The sequence below is a fragment of the Podarcis filfolensis genome (assembly GCF_964270895.1).
Source record: "Podarcis filfolensis genome assembly, chromosome: Z".
NCBI classification, from domain to species: Eukaryota; Metazoa; Chordata; class Lepidosauria; order Squamata; family Lacertidae; genus Podarcis; species Podarcis filfolensis.
Window position 1 is genome coordinate 49,771,822 of NC_139617.1, and position 21,404 is coordinate 49,793,225.

Consider the following 21,404-nt stretch of genomic DNA (forward strand, 5'->3'; position numbering starts at 1 on the left):
AGGAATCCGGGCCCAGAGAGGAAACAGGGAAGGAATCCTGGCCCAAACAGGAAACAAGTCCAGCCCCAACAGGAAATGGGGAAGGAATCCGGGCCCAGACAGGAAATGGGAAAGGAATCTGGGCCTTGACAGGAAATGGGAAAGGAATCCGGGTCCAGACAGGAAATGGGGAAGGAATCCTGGCCCAAACAGGAAACAAGTCCAGCCCGAACAGGAAATGGGGAAGGAAACCGGGCCCAGACAGGAAATGGGAAAGGAATCTGGGCCTTGTCAGGAAATGGGAAAGGAATCCGGGCCCAGACAGGAAATGGGGAAGGAATCTGGGCCCAGACAGGAAATGGGGAAGGGATCCGGGTCCAGACAGGAAATGGGGAAGTATCTGGGCTCCGACAGGAAACGGGGAAGGAGCCCAGGCCCCGACAGGAAACAGGAAAGGAATCCAGGCCAAGACAGGAAATGGGGAAGGAATCCTGGCCCAAACAGGAAACAAGTCCAGCCCCAACAGGAAATGGGGAAGGAATCCAGGCCCAGACAGGAAATGGGAAAGGAATCTGGGTCCAGACAGGAAATGGGAAAGGAATCTGGGTCCAGACAGGAAATGGGGAAGGAATCCTGGCCCAAACAGGAAACAAGTCCAGCCCCAACAGGAAATGGGGAAGGAATCCAGGCCCAGACAGGAAATGGGAAAGGAATTTGGGCCTTGACAGGAAATGGGGAAGGAATCCGGGTCCAGACAGGAAATGGGGAAGGAATCCAGGCCTAGACAGGAAACGGGGAAGTATCTGGGCCCCGACAGGAAACGGGGAAGGAGCCCAGGCCCCGACAGGAAACAGGAAAGGAATCCGGGCCAAGACAGGAAATGGGAAAGGAATCTGGGCCTTGACAGGAAATGGGAAAGGAATCCGGGTCCAGACAGGAAATGGGGAAGTATCCGGCTCCAGACAGGAAATGGGGAAGGAATCCGGGCCCAGACAGGAAATGGGGAAGTATCCGGGCCCAGAGAGGAAACAGGGAAGGAGGTGGGGCCAAGACAGGAAGTGGGAGAGGAAACGGGCTTCCGCACCTTGTAGGCCTCGTCAGTGGCGGTCTTCATCTTCTCGTTGACCCAACTCTTGAGTTCGTCCGAGTCGCGGAAGAATTGCTGGAGGTGGAAGGAGTCGGCGAGTTGCGCCCGGCGGCGGAGCGCCCTCTCGTGGAGGGCATTGCGGCGGTTCAAGAGCTGAATAATAATAATAATAATAATAATAATAATAATAATAATAATAAATATTAGAAATAATAAATGTAACATATTAAATATCATGATCTTAATTCTAAATAGAATACAATAAATAGAATAAGAAATGTAATATATTAAATATCATGATCTTAATTCTAAATAGAATACAACAAATAGAATAATAAATGTAATATATTATAATAATAATAAATGTAATACAATAGATAGAATAAGAAATGCAATATAATAATATTAATAATAAATGTAACATAATAAATAGAATATTAATCATAAATGTAATATAATAAATGCAATATAATATATTATAATATTAATAATAAATGTAATACAATAAATAGAATAATAAATATAATATATTATAATATTAATAATAAATGTAATACAATAAATAGAATAATAAATGCAATATAATAATTTTAAGATTAAATGTAATATAATAAATATAATATTAATTATAAATGTAATATAATAAATGTAATATATTATAATATTAATAATAAATGTAATACAATAAATAGAATAATAAATATAATATAATATATTATAATACTAATAATAAATGTAATACAATAAATAGAATAATAAATCCAATATAATAATATTAATAAGAAATATAATATAATAAATATAATATTAATTATAAATGTAATATAATAAATGTAATATAATATGTTATAATATTAATAATAAATGTAATACAATAAATAGAATAACAAGCGCAATATAATAATATTAATAAGAAATATAATATAATAAATATAATATTAATTATAAATGTAATATAAGAAATGTAATATAATATAATTGGATAAATTGAAATAATAGGAAATATTAGGGGGATAAAATGGAATAGAATAGAATAGAATAAAAGAATATGAAATAAGTTAGAATAAATTAATATGAAACAATAAAGAATATGAAATAAATTAGAATAAATTGAAATAATAGGAAATATTAGGGGTGGGGAATAAATTTACCGCATCTCTCCGGCTCGAAACATCCTCTTTGGCATAATGATTGTTCTGCATCAGTTTGGTGGCAAATTCGTCCAGGGCCTAAAAATGGAAATTAAAAATGGAAATTAAAAACGACCCTGAATGCCGCGAAAACGACGACCATTGATATCAAAACGGAAATGGAAATTCTTAAAACGTTGATTATTTCGGAAAAAGAAATTATTAAAATTAGTAGTAGTATTAGTAATAATAATTACTATTTAATAATAATAATAATAATAATAATAATAATAATAATAATAATAATAATAATAATTACTATTTAATAATAATAACAATAATAACAATAATAACTATTTAATAATAATAATAACTATTTAATAATAATAATAATAATTACTATTTAATAATAATAATAATAATAATAATAATAATAATTACTATTTAATAATAATAATAATTACTATTTAATAATAATAGTAATAATAATTACTATTTAATAATAATAATAATAATTACTATTTAATAATAATAATAATAATAATAACTATTTAATAATAATAATAATAATAATAATAATAATAATAATAATTAGTATTTAATAATAATAGTAACAACAACAATTACTACTTAATAATAATAATAATAATAATAATAATAATAATAATAATAAATATTTAGACCCCTCCCATCTGGCTGGGTTTCAGACACTCCCAACAGAATAATAAAAAGATGATGATGATGATGATGATGATGATAATAATAATTCAAATGAAAATAAAAAAGGAAAAGAAAACGAGTAAAATTGAAATTGAAAATGATGACCACGAAAATTAAAATGGAAATGGATATTATCAGAAAATTAAAACGGAAAACGACCATGATTACCGCGAAAACGATGACCGTGAAAATCAAATGGAAATGGAAATTTTTTTAATGGAAATTATGAAAATGGAAATGAATGAATGAATGAATGAATGGTCTGTGACCGTATTAATAAATTCATTCATTCATTCATTCATTCATTCATGACCATGAAAATCAAAATGGGAATGGAAATTCCGAAAAGGGAAATTCTGAAAGCCGAAATGCCAAAAATTAAAATTAAAGGAATTACGGTGATTTTTTTCTTAAATTACATTATTAAATTATTAAAAGGGAAATTATTAAAATGAAAGGAGTTACCGTGATTTTTTCCTCCTGGGCGCTGAGGGATTTCTCAAAATCTTCGTGCTTTTTCAGCAGCACTTCGACGCTGTCGAGAGAATCGCCCAGATCTTCGTTCAGCAGGAAGGCCTGGAAAAAGGAGAAAAATGATTTATTTTTAATAATAAAATAAAATAAAAATAATAACTTATATTATTATTATTATTATTATTATTATTATTATTATTATTATTATTATTAAATTGTATTTATACCCCACCCCCTCCCCAGCCAAGAATACATAAAATAAAACAAAATAAAATAAAAATAAATTAGAGGGGTTAGAGGTCAGGCATTGGGGGTTAGGGGTTTGTGTTAGGGTTGGGGGTTAGAGGTAGAGGTAAGGGTTAGAGATTGGGGGTTGGGGTTAGAGGTCAGGGCTTAGAGTTGGGTTGGGGGTTAGAGGTTAGACCTTAGGGTTGGGGGTTTGAGTTAGAGGTCAGGGTTAGAGGTCAGGCATTGGGGGTTAGGGGTTTGTGTTAGGGTTGGGGGTTAGAGGTAGAGGTAAGGGTTAGAGATTGGGGGTTGGGGTTAGAGGTCAGGCCTTAGGGTTGGGTGGGGGGTTAGAGGTCAGGCATTGGGTGGGTTAGAGGTTAGACCTTGGGGTTGGGGGGTTGAGTTAGAGATCAGGGTTAGAGGTCAGGCATTGGGGGTTAGGGATTTGTGTTAGGGTTAGAGGTCAGGCATTGGGGGTTAGAGATCAGGGTTAGAGGTCAGGCCTTCAGCCTGGGGGTCAGAGGTAAGGGTTAGAGGTCATGCATTGGGGGTTAGGGGTTTGTGTTAGGGTTGGGGGGTTAGAGGTAGAGGTAAGGGTTAGAGATTGGGGGTTAGGGTTAGAGGTCAGGGCTTAGGCTTTGGGGTTAGAGGTAAGGGTTAGAGGTCAGGCATTGGGGGTTAGGGGTCAGGCATTGGGGGTTAGAGATCAAGGTTAGAGGTCAGGCCTTCAGCTTGGGGGTTAGAGGTAAGGGTTAGAGGTCAGGCATTGGGGGTTAGGGGTCAGGCATTAGTCTTGGGGGTTAGAGATCAGGGTTAGAGGTCAGGCCTTCAGCTTGGGGGTTAGAGGTAAGGGTTAGAGGTCAGGCATTGGGGGTTAGGGGTTTGTGCTAGGGTTAGAGGTCAGGTATTGGGGGTTAGGGGTCAGGCATTGGGGGTTAGAGATCAGGGTTAGAGGTCAGGCCTTCAGCTTGGGGGTTAGAGGTCAGGCCTTGGGGGTTAGGGGTTTTTGTTAGGGTTAGAGATCAGGGATTAGGGGTTAGGGGGTTGTTAGGGTTAGAGGTTAGGCCTTAGGGTTGGAGGGTTAGAGGTAGAGGTAAGGGTTAGAGATTGGGGGTTGGGGTTAGAGGTTAGGCCTTAGAGTTGGGTGGGGGGTTAGAGGTCAGGCATTGGGGGGTTAGAGGTTAGACCTTAGGGTTGGGGGGTTGAGTTAGAGGTCAGGGTTAGAGGTCAGGCATTGGGGGTTAGGGGTTTGTGTTAGGGTTAGAGGTCAGGCATTGGGGGTTAGGGGTAAGGGTTAGGGGTCAGGCATTGGGGGTTAGAGATCAGGGTTAGAGGTCAGGCCTTCAGCTTGGGGGTTAGAGGTAAGGGTTAGAGGTCAGGCATTGGGGGTAAGGGTTTGTGTTAGGGTTGGGGGTTAGGCCTTAGGGTTGGGGGGTTAGATGTAGAGGTAAGGGTTAGAGATTGGGGGTTGGGGTTAGAGGTTAGGCCTTAGAGTTGGGTTGGGGGTTAGAGGTAAGGGTTAGAGGTCAGGCCTTAGGGTTGGGTGGGGGTTAGAGGTCAGGCATTGGGGGTTAGAGGTTAGACCTTAGGGTTGGGGGGCTGAGTTAGAGGTCAGGGTTAGAGGTCAGGCATTGGGGATTAGGGGTTTGTGTTAGGGTTGGAGGTTAGGGGTCAGGGTTGGGGGTTTAGGGTTTAGGGTTAGAGATGAGGGTTAGGTTGGGGGTTTGGGTTAGAGGTCAGGCATTAGGGGTTAGGATTAGAGGTTAGGCCTTAGGGTCAAAGGTTAGAGTTAGAGGTAAGGGTTAGAGGTCAGGCATTGGGGGTTAGGGGTTTGTGTTAGGGTTGGGGGGTTAGAGGTAGAGGTAAGGGTTAGAGATTGGGGGTTAGGGTTAGAGGTCAGGGCTTAGGCTTTGGGGTTAGAGGTAAGGGTTAGAGGTCAGGCATTGGGGGTTAGGGATTTGTGTTAGGGTAAGAGGTCAGGTATTGGGGGTTAGGGGTCAGGCATTGGGGGTTAGAGATCAAGGTTAGAGGTCAGGCCTTCAGCTTGGGGGTTAGAGGTAAGGGTTAGAGGTCAGGCACTGGGGGTTAGGGGTTTGTGTTAGGGTTGGGGGTTAGGCCTTAGGGTTGGGGGGTTAGAGGTAGAGGTAAGGGTTAGAGATTGGGGGTTGGGGTTAGAGGTTAGGCCTTAGGGTTGGGTGGGGGGGTTAGAGGTCAGGCATTGGGGGTTAGAGGTTAGACCTTAGGGTTGGGGGGTTGAGTTAGAGGTCAGGGTTAGAGGTCAGGCATTGGGGGTTAGGGGTTTTTGTTAGGGTTAGAGATCAGGGATTAGGGGTTTGTGTTAGGGTTAGAGGTTAGGCCTTAGGGTTGGGGGTTATTGGTAGAGGTAAGGGTTAGGGGTCAGGCACTGGGGGTTAGGATTAGAGGTCAGGCCTTAGGGTCAAAGGTTAGAGTTAGAGGTCAGGGTTAGAGGTCAGGCATTGGGGGTTAGGGGTTTGTGTTAGGGCTGGGGGTTAGGCCTTAGGGTTGGGGGTTAGTGGTAGAGGTAGAGGTAAGGGTTAGGGGTCAGGCTTTAGAGATTGGGGGTTGGGGTTAGAGGTTAGGCCTTAGAGTTGGGTTGGGGGTTAGAGGTCAGGCCTTAGGGTTGGGTGGGGGTTAAAGGTCAGGCATTGGGGGGGTTAGAGGTTAGAACTTAGGGTTGGGAGGTTGAGTTAGAGGTCATGGTTAGAGGTCAGGCATTGGGGGTTAGGGGTTTTTGTTAGGGTTAGAGGTCAAGCCTTAGAGTTGGGCTGGGCGTTAGAGATAGAGGTAAGAGAGGTTAGGGGTTTCTGTTAGGGTTAGAGGTCAGGGGTTAGGGGTTTGTGTTAGGGTTAGAGGTCAGGGGTTAGGGGTTTGTGTTAGGGTTAGAGGTCAGGCCTTAGGGTTGGGTGGGGGGTTAGAGGTCAGGCATTGGGGGGTTAGAGGTTAGAACTTAGGGTTGGGAGGTTGAGTTAGAGGTCAGGGTTAGAGGTCAGGCATTGGGGGTTAGGGGTTTTTGTTAGGGTTAGAGGTCAGGCCTTAGAGTTGGGTTGGGGGTTAGAGATAGAGGTTAGGGGTTAGGGGTTTGTGTTAGGGTTAGAGGTCAGGAGTTAGGGGTTTGTGTTAGGGTTAGAGGCCAGGGGTTAGTTGTTTGTGTTAGGGTTAGGGTTAGAGGTCAGGGGTTAGGGGTTTTTGTTAGGGTTAGGGGTCAGGCCTTAGGGTTGGGGGTTCGAGTTAGAGGTCAGGGTTAGAGGCCAGGCCTTAGGCTTGGGGGTTAGAGGTTAGGGTTAGAGGTCAGGCATTGGGGGTTAGAGGTCAGGCCTTAGGCTTGGGGGTTCGAGTTAGAGGTCAGACTTAGAGCTCAGGCATTAGGGGTTAGGGTTAGGGTTGGGGGTCAGAGTTAGAGGTCAGGCCTTAGGGGTTTGTCTTAGGGTTGGGGGTTAGAGGTCAGGCATTGGGGGTCAGGAGTTTGTGTCCGGGTTAGAGGTTAGGCCTCCGGGTTCGGGGTTCGAGTTAGAGCTAAGACATTAGGGGTCAGGAGTTTGTGTCCGGGTTAGAGGTCAGGCCTTCGGGTTGCGGGTTCGAATCAGAGCCTTTCCAGAATTAGAGACCCTCCTCCCGGGACCCTGGGCTTCCGGAACCTTCCCGGCTCCGGGTTCGAGTCCTGACCTCCTGCTTGCTCATCCAGTTGTCTTTTACACAATGATATTAAAAATATTCTATTCTATTCAATATATAATATATTTCACATCATGATATTAAATAAAACTATTCTATTCTATTCAATATATAATATATTTTACATAACGATATTTAAACTATTCTATTCTATTCTATTCAATATATCATATAGTTTACATAATATTAAAAATATTCTATTCTATTCAATATATAATATATTTCACATAATGATATTTAAAATATTCTATTCTATTCAATATATAATATATTTTACATAACGATATTTAAAATATTCTATTCTATTCAATATGTAATATATTTCACATCATGATATTAAAACTATTCTATTCTATTCAATATAGAATAGATTTTACATAAGGATATTTAAAATATTCTATTCTATTCAATATATAATAGATTTCACATAATGATATTTAAAATATTATATTCTATTAAATATATAATTAAATATTACATTTTGATATTAAAAATATATTCTATTCAATATATCATATATTTTACATAATGATATCTATTCAATATAGAATATATTTTACATAATGATCTTAAAAATATTATATTCTATTCAATATAGAATCGATTTTACATAATGATATTTAAAATATTCTATTCTATTCAATATAGAATAGATTTTACATAATGATATCTATTCAATATAGAATATATTTTACATAATGATCTTAAAAATATTCTATTCTATTCAATATAGAATAGATTTTACATAATGATCTTAAAAATATTCTATTCTATTCAATATAGAATATATTTTACATAAGGATATTTAAAATATTCTATTCTATTCCATATATAATAGATTTCACATAACGATATTTAAAATATTCCATTCTAAAAAATATATTCTATTCAATATATATTTTACACCACAATATTTAAGATATTCTATTCTATAAAACAGAATATTAATAATTTTTAGTATTTTAATATTAAAATATTAAAAGCAATTGGCTCCGGGTTCGAATCCTGACCTATTCTATTCAATATATAATAGATTTTACATCACAATATTTAAAATATTCCACTCTATAAAATATATTCTATTCAATATATATTTTACATCACAATATTGAAGATATTCTATTCTATAAAACAGAATATTAATCATTTTTGGTATTTTGATATTAAAATATTAAAAGCAATTTGCTCCGGGTTCGAATCCTGACCTATTCTATTCAATATATAATAGATTTTACATAACAATATTTAAAATATTCCATTCTATAAAATATATTCTATTCAATATATATTTTACACCACAATATTTAAAATATTCGATTCTATAAAACAGAATATTAATCATTTTTAGTATTTTAATATTAAAATATTAAAAGCAATTTGCTCCGGGTTCGAATCCTGACCTATTCTATTCAATATATAATAGATTTTACATAACAATATTTAAAATATTCCATTCTATAAAATATATTCTATTCAATATATATTTTACATCACAATATTTAAGATATTCTATTCTATAAAACAGAATGTTAATAATTTTTGGTATTTTAATATTAAAATATTAAAAGCAATCTGCTCCGGGTTCGAATCCTGACCTATTCTATTCAATATATAATAGATTTTACATCACAATATTTAAAATATTCCATTCTATAAAATATATTCTATTCAATATATATTTTACACCACAATATTTAAAATATTCTATTCTATAAAACAGAATGTTAATCATTTTTAATATTAAAATATTAAAAGCAATTGGCTCCGGGTTCGAATCCTGACCTCTTGTTTGCTCATCCAGTTGTCGACTTGCTCGGTGTCTCTGTAGAAAAGCTGGAGATCCATACATTGTTCGTATTGCTGACGCCGGATTTCCCACAATTCCAAGAGGGCGGCCCGCTCCTCGGATAGGACGGTCAGCTGGGGGGCGGAGAGAGGGAGAGGTCAGAGGTCGGGGGGCGGGGAAACGAGAGAGAACGGGTTTTTTGGGGGGCGAAAGGTTGAAAATTACGTTTGTTAAAATAAAAAAAATTGGATTTTTTGGGGGGAAATGATATCTAACGAATTTAAAAGAATGTTTAAACGAAGCCGAACCCTAACCTCTAACCTCTAACCCTAACATAAACCCCTAACCCCCAATGCCTGACCTCTAATCCTGACCTCTAACCCCCAAGCTGAAGGCCTGACCTCTAACCCGGATCTCTAACCCCCAAGACTAATGCCTGACCCCTAACCCCCAATGCCTGACCCCTAACCCCCAATGCCTGACCTCTAACCCTTACCTCTAACCCCAAAGCCTAAGCCCTGACCTCTAACCCTAACAAAAACCTCTAACCTCTAACCCTCACACAAACCCCTGGCCTCTAACCCTAACACAAACCCCTAACCCCTGACCTCTAACCATAACACAAACCCCTAGCCCCTGACCTCTGACCCTAACACAAACCCCTAACTCCTGACCTCTAACCCTAACACAAACCCCTAACCCCTAACCAATAACTGACCCCTAACCAACACCCCAACCCTAACCCAAGACCCCCGACCCCAATGCCTGACCTCTATCCCCCCCAGCCTAAGGCCTGACCTCTAACCCTAACACAAACCCCTAATGCCTGACCTCTAACCCCTGATCTCTAACCCTTACCTCTAGCTCGAACCCCCAACCCAACTCTAAGGCCTGACCTCTAACCCTAACACAAATCCCTAACCCCTGACCTCTAACCCTAACAAAAACCTCTGACCTCTAGCCCTCACACAAACCCCTGGTCCCTAACACAAACCCCTAACCCCTGACCTCTAACCCTAACACAAGCCCCTAACCCCTGACCTCTAACCCTAATACAAACCCCTAACCCCTGACCTCTAACCCTAACAAAACCCCCTAACCCCTGGCCTCTAACCCTAACACAAACACCTAACTCCTGACCTCTAACCCTAACACAAACCCCTAACTCCTGACCTCTAACCTCTAACCCTAACACAAACCCCTAACCCCTGACCTCTAACCCTAACAAAAACCTCTAACCTCTAACCCTCATACAAACCCCTGGCCTCTAACCCTAACACAAACCCCTAACCCCTGACCTCTAACCCTAACACAAGCCCCTAACCCCTGACCTCTAACCCTAATACAAACCCCTAACCCCTGGCCTCTAACCCTAACTCAAACCCCTAACCCCTGGCCTCTAACCCTAACACAAACACCTAACTCCTGACCTCTAACCCTAACACAAACACCTAACTCCTGACCTCTAACCCTAACACAAACCCCTAACTCCTGACCTCTAACCTCTAACCCTAACACAAACCCCTAACCCCTGACCTCTAACCCTAACACAAACCCCTAACCCCTGATCTCTAACCCTAACCCTAACCCTAACCCTAACACAAACCCCTAACCTCTAACCTTCCCTCTAACCCCCAACCCAACTCTAAGGCCTGACCTCTAACCCTAACTCAAACCCCTAACCCCTGACCTCTAACCCTAACACAAACCCCTAACCCCTGATCTCTAACCCTAACCCTAACCCCTGACCTCTAACCCTAACACAAACCCCTAACCCCTGACCTCTAACCCTAACACAAGCCCCTAACTCCTGACCTCTAACCCTAACACAAACCCCTAACCGCTGACCTCTAACCCTAACACAAACTCCTAACCTCTAACCTCAAACCCTCACACAAACCCCTAACCCCTGACCTCTAACCCTAACACAAACCCCTAACCCCTGACCTCTAACCCTAACACAAACCCCTAACCCCTGACCTCTAACCCTAACAAAAACCTCTAACCTCTAACCCTCATACAAACCCCTAACCCCTGACCTCTAACCCTAACACAAACCCTAACCCCTGGCCTCTAACCCTAACACAAACCCCTAACTCCTGACCTCTAACCCTCATACAAACCCCTAACCCCTGACCTCTAACCCTAACCCTAACACAAACCTCTAACCTCTAACCCTCATACAAACCCCTAACCCCTGACCTCTAACCCTAACACAAGCCCCTAACCCCTGACCTCTAACCCTAACCCTAACACAAACCTCTAACCTCTAACCCTCATACAAACCCCTAACCCCTGACCTCTAACCCTAACACAAACCCCTAACTCCTGACCTCTAACCCTAACTCCAACCCCTAACCCCTGACCTCTAACCCTAACACAAACCCCTAACCCCTGGCCTCTAACCCTAACACAAACCCCTAACCTCTAACTCTTACCTCTATCTCTAACCCCCAACCCAACTCTAAGGCCTGACCTCAAACCCTAACCCCTAACCCCCAATGCCTGACCTCTAACCCTTACTTCTAACCCCCAAGCCTAAGGCCTGGCCTCTAACCCTGACCTCTAACTCGAACCCCCAACCTTAAGGCCCGACCTTTAACACATTCCCCTAACCCCCAATGCCTGACCCCTAACCCTTATCTCTACCATTAATCCCCCAGCCCTAAGGCCCAACCCTAACACAAACCCCTAACGTCTGACCTCTAACTCTAACCCCCAACCCTAAGGCCTAACCCCCAACCCTAACACAAACCCCTAACCCCCAATGCCTGATCTCTAACTCGAACCCCCAACCCTAATGTCTGACCCCTAACCCTAACCCAAACCCCCAACGCCTGACCTCTAACCCTAACCCCTAACCCCCAATGCCTGACCCCTAACCTTTACCTCTAACTTGAACCCCCAACCCTATGGCCTAACCTCTAACACAATTCTCTTGCCCCCAATGCCTGACCTCTATCCCCCCAGCCTAAGGCCTGACCTCTAACCCTAACACAAACCCCTAATGCCTGACCTCTAACCCCTGATCTCTAACCCTTACCTCTAGCTCTAACCCACAACCCAACTCTAAGGCCTGACCTCTAACCCAAACCCCTAACCCCCAATGCCTGACCTCTGACCCTAACACAAACCCCTAACACCTGACCTCTAACCCTAACACAAACCCCTAACTCCTGACCTCTAACCCTAACACAAACCCCTAACCCCTGACCTCTAACCCTAACACAAACCCCTAACCCCTGACCTCTAACCCTAACACAAACCCCTAACCCCCAATGCCTGATCTCTAACTCGAACCCCCAACCCTAATGTCTGACGCCTAACCCTAACCCAAACCCCCAATGTCTGACCTCTAACCCTAACCCCTAACCCCCAATGCCTGACCTCTAACCCTAACCCCTAACCCCAATGCCTGACCTCTAACTCTAACCCCTAACCCCCAATGCCTGATCTCTAACCCTAACCCAAATCCCTAACCCCTAATACCTGATCCCTAACTCCACCCCAACCCTAATGCCTAACCTCTAACACCTAACACCTGACCTCTAACCTTTACCTCTAACTTGAACCCCCAACCCTATGGCCTAACCTCTAACACAAATCCCTAACCCCCAATGCCTGACCTCTAACCCTTACCTCATAACCTCTAATGCCTAACCTTTAACCCCTAATGCCTAACCTTTAGGCCCCACCCAACACCTGACCTCTAACCCCAATGTCGGATCTCTAACCCTAACACAACCCCCTAACCCCCAATGCCTGACCTCTAACTCGAACCCCCAACCCTAATGTCTGACCCCTAACCCTAACCCCTAACCCCCAATGCCTGACCTCTAACCCTGACCCCTAACCCTCACCCTAAGGCCTGACCTCTAACCCTAACACAACCCCCTAACCTCCAATGCCTGACCTCTAACCCTAACCCCTAACCCCCAACGCCTGACCTCTAACCCTAACCCCTAACCCCCAATGCCTGACCTCTAATCCTAACCCCTAACCCCCAATGCCTGACCCCTAACCCAAACCCCTAACCCCCAATGCCTGACCTCTAACCCTAAACCCTAACCCCTAATACCTGATCCCTAACTCCACCCCAACCCTAATGCCTAACCTCTAACACCTAACACCTGACCTCTAACCTTTACCTCTAACTTGAACCCCCAACCCTATGGCCTAACCTCTAACACAAATCTCTAATCCCCAATGCCTGACCTCTAACCCTGACCCCTAACCCGAACCCTAAGGCCTGACCTCTAACCCTAACACAACCCCCTAACCCCCAATGCCTGACCTCTAACCCTGACCCCGAACCCTAAGGCTTGACCTCTAACCCTAACACAACCCCTAACCCCCAATGCCTGACCTCTAACCCTGACCCCTAACCCGAACCCTAAGGCCTGACCTCTAACCCTAACACAACCCCCTAACCCCCAATGCCTGACCTCTAACCCTGACCCCTAACCCGAACCCTAAGGCCTGACCTCTAACCCTAACACAAACCCCTAACCTCCAATGCCTGACCTCTAACCCTGACCCCTAACCCGAACCCTAAGGCCTGACCTCTAACCCGAACACAACCCCCTAACCCCCAATGCCTGACCTCTAACCCTGACCCCGAACCCGAACCCTAAGGCCTGACCTCTAACCCTTACACAACCCCCTAACCCCCAATGCCTGACCTCTAACCCTGACCCAGAACCCGAACCCTAAGGCCTGACCTCTAACCCTTACACAACCCCCTAACCCCCAATGCCTGACCTCTAACCCTGACCCCGAACCCGAACCCGAAGGCCTGACCTCTAACCCTAACACAACCCCCTAACCCCCAATGCCTGACCTCTAACCCTGACCCCTAACTTCCAAGCCTAAGGCCTAACCTCTAACCTAATTTCCCAATAATTCCCTAATAATTTCCCAATAATTTCTCAATAATTTTCCAAAAATTCCCAAATAATTTCCCAATCATTTCTCAATACTATTCTATTACTTTCCCAATAATTTCTCAATTCTTTCCCAATGATTTCTCAATAATTTCTCAATAATTTCCTATTAATTTCCTAATAATTTCCTAATAATTCCCGAAGAATTCACTAATAATTTCCCAAGAATTCCCTAATAAATTCCACATAATTTCCCAATAATTCCCTAATAATTCCCTAATAATCTCCCAACAATATTCCTAATAATTCCCTAATAATTTCCCAACAATTCCCTAATAATTTCCACATAATTTCTCAATAATTCCCTAATAATTACCCAACAATTTCCTAATAATTCCCTAATAATTTCCAAATAATTCCATAATAATTTCCTAATAATTCCCTAAGAATTCACTAATCATTTCCTAATAATTTCCCAATAATTCCCTAATAATTCCCTAATAATCTCCCAACAATATTCCTAATAATTCCCTAATAATTTCCCAACAATTCCCTAATAATTTCCTAATAATTCACTAATAATTCCCTAATAATTTCCTAATAATTCCCTAATAATTCCCTAATAATTCCCCAACAATTCCCTAATAATTCTCTAATAATCTCCTAATAATCTCCTAATAATCTCCTAATAATTTAACCCTTACCTTCTCTCTCACTTCCGCAGAAGCATAATGTCCAGCAGCAAGGAGAGCTTGGCCCGATTCGTCGGCCGACTTGAAACTATCTTCATGAGCGTCAATTTCTCCCTGCGGGGGGAAAAAATCGATTTATTAAACTTAATCAAATTAATCAGGTAAGAAACAGCAGCAAAATAAATGGATGAGCTGGAGGGTATCCTGGAGAAATTTAATACGATATTTTGAATAATAATAAAAAATTTAAATTGAAAAATTGTAACGTAAAATTAAATTTAATGAATGTCATTTTAAAATGGATAAAAATCAAATTTAACAAACGTCATTTAAAAAGGCATACAAATTAAATCTAAGAAATGTCATTTTCAAATACATAAAAATTAAATGTAACAAATGTCATTTTCAAATACATAAAAATTAAATGTAACAAAAGTCATTTTCAAATACATAAAAATTAAATGTAACAAATGTCATTTTCAAATACATAAAAATTAAATGTAAGAAACGTTATTTGAGAATGCTTAAGAATTAAATTCAATAAATGTCATTTAAAAATGTGTAAAAATTAACTGTAACAAATGTCATTTCAAAACGAATAAAAATCAAATTCAACAAATGCCATTTAAAAATGAATAAAAAATAAATGTAATAAATGTCATTTAAAAATACATAAAGATTAAATTTAATGTCATTTAAAAATGGATAAAAATCAAATTCAAGAAACCTCATTTAAAAGGCATAAAAATCAAATTCAATAAATGTCATTTAAAAGGAATAAAAATTAAATTTAATAAACGTCATTTAAAAATGCACAAAAATTAAATTTGATAAATGTAATTTAAAAATGCACAAAAATTAAATTTAACAAACATAGGTTAAAACTGCTTAAAAATCAAAATTAATGTCATTTAAAATACATAAAGATTAAATTTAATAAATGCCATTTAAAAATGAATAAAAATCAAATTCAACAAAGGTCATTTAACAAGAAAAATATCAAATTCAACAAATGCCATTCAAAAATGAATAAAAATTAAATTTAATGTCACCTAAAAAGGAATAAAAATTAAGTTCAACGTCATTGAAAAAGGCATAAAAATCCAATTTCATGTCGTTTAAAAATTGATAAAACTGGATTTGCTGATGCCGAAAGAATATTCACCTTGTGTTCTTGATGACGGTCGAGAAGGGCTTCGGCCCCGGCGACATCGTTAGCAAGTTCGTCAGCGTTGATCAAAGCCTTCATTTCGGTGACCCAGCTGGTGAGATCGCGGAAATCGGCCAGGAATCGCTGCAGGCTTTTGAGGGGCAAATTTTGGGGGGGAAATATCATTTAATAAGAAAAAAGAAGAAGAGGAGGAGGAAGTGTATAAAATAATAATAATAATAATAATAATAATAATAATAATAATATATTATATATATACTATCTATATTATTTTATACATATTATATAGTATATATAGTATATTATATAGTATATATATTATATTATATAGAAGGGTAAGAATATATTATTATTATTATTAGCAGTAGTAATAGTAGCAGTAGTAATAATAATAGTATTAGTATTAATAATAATAGTAATAATAATAACGGCAGCAGCATTCAAGCGCTGCGGGAGGAAGCCCAGGCCTGCCGGGTAAGAATATATTATTATTATTAGTAGTAGTAGTAGTAGTAATAGTAGTAGTAGTAGTAGTAGTATTAATAATAGTAGTAATAATAATAACGGCAGCAGCATTCAAGCCCCGCGGGAGCAAGCCCAGGCCTGCCGGGCAAGAATATATTATTATTATTATTATTATTATTATTATTATTAGCAGTATTAGTAGTAGTAGTAGTAGTAGTAGTAGTATATTATTATTATTATTATTATTAGTAGTAGTAGTAGTAGTAGTAATCATAATAATATTACTATTATTAATAATAATAGTAATAATAATAATGGCAGCAGCATTCAAGCGCCGCGGGAGGAAGCCCAGGCCTGCCGGGTAAGAATATATTATTATTATTATTATTATTATTATTATTATTAGCAGTAGTAATAGTAATAGTAGTAGTATTAATAATAGTAGTAGTAATAATAACGGCAGCAGCATTCAAGCGCCGCGGGAGCAAGCCCAGGCCTGCCGGGTAAGAATATATTATTATTATTATTATTATTATTATTATTATTAGTAATAGTAGTAGTAGTAGTAATAGTATTATTAGTAATTGTAATAATAATAACGGCAGCAGCATTCAAGCGCTGCGGGAGCAAGCCCAGGCCTGCCGGGTAAGAATGTATTATTATTATTATTATTATTATTATTATTATTATTAGCAGTAGTAATAGTAATAGTAGTAGCAGTAATAGGAGTACTAATAATAGTAATACCCAGGCCTGCCGGGTAAGAATACATTATTATTGTTGTTGTTGTTGTTGTTGTTGTTTTGTTGTTGTTGTTAGTAGTAGTAGTAATCATAATAATAATATTATTAATAATAATAGTAATAATAATAATAACGGCAGCAGCATTCAAGCGCTGCGGGAGCAAGCCCAGGCCTGCCGGGTAAGAATATATTATTATTATTATTATTATTATTAGTAGTAGTAGTAGTAGTAGTAATAGTAATAGTAGTAGTAGTATTAATAATAGTAGTAATAATAAGAACGGGAGCAGCATTCAAGCACCGCGGGAGCAAGCCCAGGCCTGCCGGGTAAGAATATATTATTATTATTATTATTATTAGCAGTATTAGTAGTAATAGTAGTAGTAGTAGTATATTATTATTATTATTATTGTTAGTAGTAGTAGTAGTAATCATAATAAAATTATTAATAATAATAATAGTAATAATAATAATGGCAGCAGCATTCAAGCGCTGCGGGAGCAAGCCCAGGCCTGCCGGGTAAGAATATATTATTATTATTATTATTATTATTATTATTATTATTATTAGCAGTAGTAATAGTAATAGTAGTAGTAGTACTAATAGTAATAATAATAATAATATAAAAAAAGGTGCAGAGAGAGCCTCTTGCCAAACCGGGCCGCCCCCTTATAATATCATAATAATAGTATTAATAATAATAGTAACAACAACCAGAAAACAACAAAACAACAATATAATAATAATGATAATAGAATAGAATAATAATAAAAAGGGGTGGAGAGAGCCCCTCACCAAACCAGGCCGCCCCCTTATAATATAGTAATAATAATAATAATAATAATAATAATAATAATAATAATAATAATAATAATATAAATAATAATAATAACATAATAATAGTAATAGTAGTAGTAATAGTAGTAGTAGTAGTATCAACAACAACAACAATATATAATATAATGGGGTGGAGAGAGCCTCTTGCCAAACGGGGCCGCCCCCTTATAATATAATAATAGTAATAATAGTAATAATAATAATAATATAAATAGTAATAATAACATAATAATAGTAATAGTAGTAGTAGTAGTAATAAATAATAATAATAATAATAATAATAATATAAAAAAGGTGCAGAGAGAGCCCCTCACCCAATAATAATAATAATAATAATAATAATAATAATAATAATATAAAAAAGGTGCAGAGAGAGCCCCTCACCCAATAATAATAATAATAATATAAAAAAGGTGCAGAGAGAGCCCCTCACCCAATAATAATAATAATAATAATAATAATAATAATAATAATAATAATATAAAAAAAGGTGCAGAGAGAGCCCCTCACCCAACCGGCCCGCCCCCTTATAATATAATAATAATAGTAATAATAATAATAATAATAATAATAATAATAATAATATAAATAATAATAATAACATAGTAATAGTAGTAGTAGTAGTAATAACAACAGCAACATAATAATAATAGTAATAGTAGTAGTAATAGTAATAGTAGTAGTAGTAATAATAATAATAATAATAATAATAATATAAAAAGGTGCAGAGAGAGCCCTTTTAATAATAATAAATAATAATAATAATAAATAATAATAATAAGGTGCAGAGAGAGCCCTTCACCCAACCGGCCCGCCCCCTCACTGGTAGGAGTCATAATAATAATAATAATAATAATAATAATAATAATAATAATAATAAGGTGCAGAGAGAGCCCCTCACCCAACCGGCCCGCCCCCTCACCGGTAGGAGTCGTTCAGGTGGGCGTGCCTCTCGGCGGCCCGGGTGCGAATCTGCTCCCAGTTGGCCACCAGCTCCTCCCGCTTGACGTGGATCTGGGGGGCGTTGGGGGGGTGGGACTCCTGAAGGCGGTCGGCTTCGGCGCCCAGAGCCTTGACCTGGCGGGGGGGGGAGGGATGGAGGAGAACGAAGCGGGTTAAAATACGAACCTAATAAAAATTAAAATATTAATAAACGTTGAAATTAAAGAAAATATTAATAATTGTTGAAATGAAATGAAAATATTAATAAGTGGAAACGGAAATGAAATTTCTTGGCGTCCGTTTTTACAGAATGATTCATATATACACATACATAAGTTATATTATTATTATAAATATTATTATAAATATGAAATATTATATATATAATATTGTTATTGTTATATATAATATATAATATATAATATATAATAAATACATAATACATAATACATAATATATAATATATATAGTATAATATAATATAATATAATATAATATAATATAATATAATATAATGTAATGTAATGTAATATTAATATAATATAATATAATATAATATAATATAATACTATAATACTATAATACTATAATACTAGCATTACTTTTAATGCCGATACTATAATACTGTAACACTAATACAATCACTAATAGTAATAGTACTAATAGTATTACTAATACCAATAGCACTAATACTAATGCTACAATACTATAATACTAATCCTAGTATTACTGATACAAATAATACATATACATCTACATCTATATATTAGTATTATTCTAATATTAATATTCTTCTAATCTTCTATATTATTATTATATTACATTGTGTGTGTGTGTATAAAATATTATTCTATTCTATTGTTATTTTATTATTTGTATTTACTATAATACTACTATAATACTAATATTAGTACTAATATTACTTGTAATACCAATCCTATAATACTGTAACACCAATACTATTAGTAATACTAACGCTACAATACTATAATACTAATGCTAGTATTACTAATACGGATAATACATATACATCTATATCTAAATATTAGTATTATTCTAATACTAATATTATTCTATTCTTCTATATTATTATTATATTACATTGTGTGTGTGTGTATATAATATTATTTTATTCTATTGTTATTTTATTATTTGTATTTACTATAATACTACTATAATACTAATATTAGTATTAGTATTGCTTGTAATACCAATACTATAATACTGTAACACTAACACAATCACTAATAGTAATAGTACTAATCGTATTACTAATACTAACAGCACTAATACTAATGCTACAATACTATGATACTAATGCTAGTATTACTAATACGAATAATACATACACATCTATATCTATATATTAGTAGTATTCTAATACTAATATGATTCTATTTTTCTATATTATTATTATATTACATTGTGTGTGTGTGTGTGTGTATACATATATATATAATATTATATTCTATTATTTTATTATTTGTATTTACTATAATACTACTATAATACTAATATTAGTATTAGTATTACTTATAATACCAATACTATAATACTGTAACACTAATACAATCACTATGATACTAATGCTAGTATTACTAATACAAATAATACATATTCGTATAATATAATATATAATATAATATAATATATAATATAATAATATAGTATAATACAATACTAATACTATAATACTATAATACCAGCATTACTTTTAATGCCAATACTATAATACTGCAACACTAATACAATTACTAATAGTAATAGTACTAATATTATTACTGATACTAATAGCACTAATACTAATGCTACAATACTATCATACTAATGCTAGTATTACTAATACGAATAATACATACATCTATATCTATATATTAGTAATATTCTAATACTAATATTATTCTATTATTCTATATTATTATTATATTACATTGTGTGTGTGTGTGTGTGTGTGTATACATATATATAGAATATTATTCTATTCTATTATTTTATTATTTGTATTTACTATAATACTACTATAATACTACTATTAGTATTAGTATTACTTAGAATACCAATACTATAATACTGTAACACTAATACAATCACCAATAGTAATAGTACTAATCGTATTACTAATACTAATAGCATTAATACTAATGCTACAATACTATCATACTAATGCTAGTATTACTAATAAGAATAATACATCTACATCTAAATCTATATATTAGTATTATTCTAATACTAATATTATTCTATTCTTCTATATTATCATTATATTACATTGTGTGTGTGTATAAAATATTATTCTATTCTATTGTTATTTTATTATTTGTATTTACTATAATACTACTATAATACTAATATTAGTATTAGTATTACTTGTAATACCAATAATACTATAACACTAATACTATTAGTAATACTAACACTACAATACTAACACTACAATACTATAATACTAACGCTGGCATTACCAATATGAAAAATACATATACATCTATATATTAGTATTATTCTAATACTAATATTATTCTATTATTCTATATTATTATTATATTACATTCTCTGTGTGTGTATATATTATTC

General features: G+C 36.6%; 1 protein-coding gene across 1 annotated transcript in view; it reads right to left on the reverse strand.

The window, feature by feature from the left end:
* Positions 1-21,404, reverse strand: part of LOC310753928 (spectrin alpha chain, non-erythrocytic 1-like) — a gene marked incomplete at its 3' end in the record, with an annotated part of 48,488 nt that overhangs the window by 19,622 nt on the left and 7,462 nt on the right. Inside the window, exons 3-9 of the mRNA XM_083595270.1 lie at positions 18,811-18,965; positions 15,838-15,973; positions 14,685-14,786; positions 9,094-9,231; positions 3,382-3,492; positions 2,218-2,295; positions 1,064-1,219 (exon numbers count right to left, since the gene is read on the reverse strand). Of these exons, the coding sequence (XP_083451396.1) occupies positions 1,064-1,219; positions 2,218-2,295; positions 3,382-3,492; positions 9,094-9,231; positions 14,685-14,786; positions 15,838-15,973; positions 18,811-18,965 (876 nt within the window). The remainder of the gene's footprint in view (positions 1-1,063; positions 1,220-2,217; positions 2,296-3,381; positions 3,493-9,093; positions 9,232-14,684; positions 14,787-15,837; positions 15,974-18,810; positions 18,966-21,404) is intronic.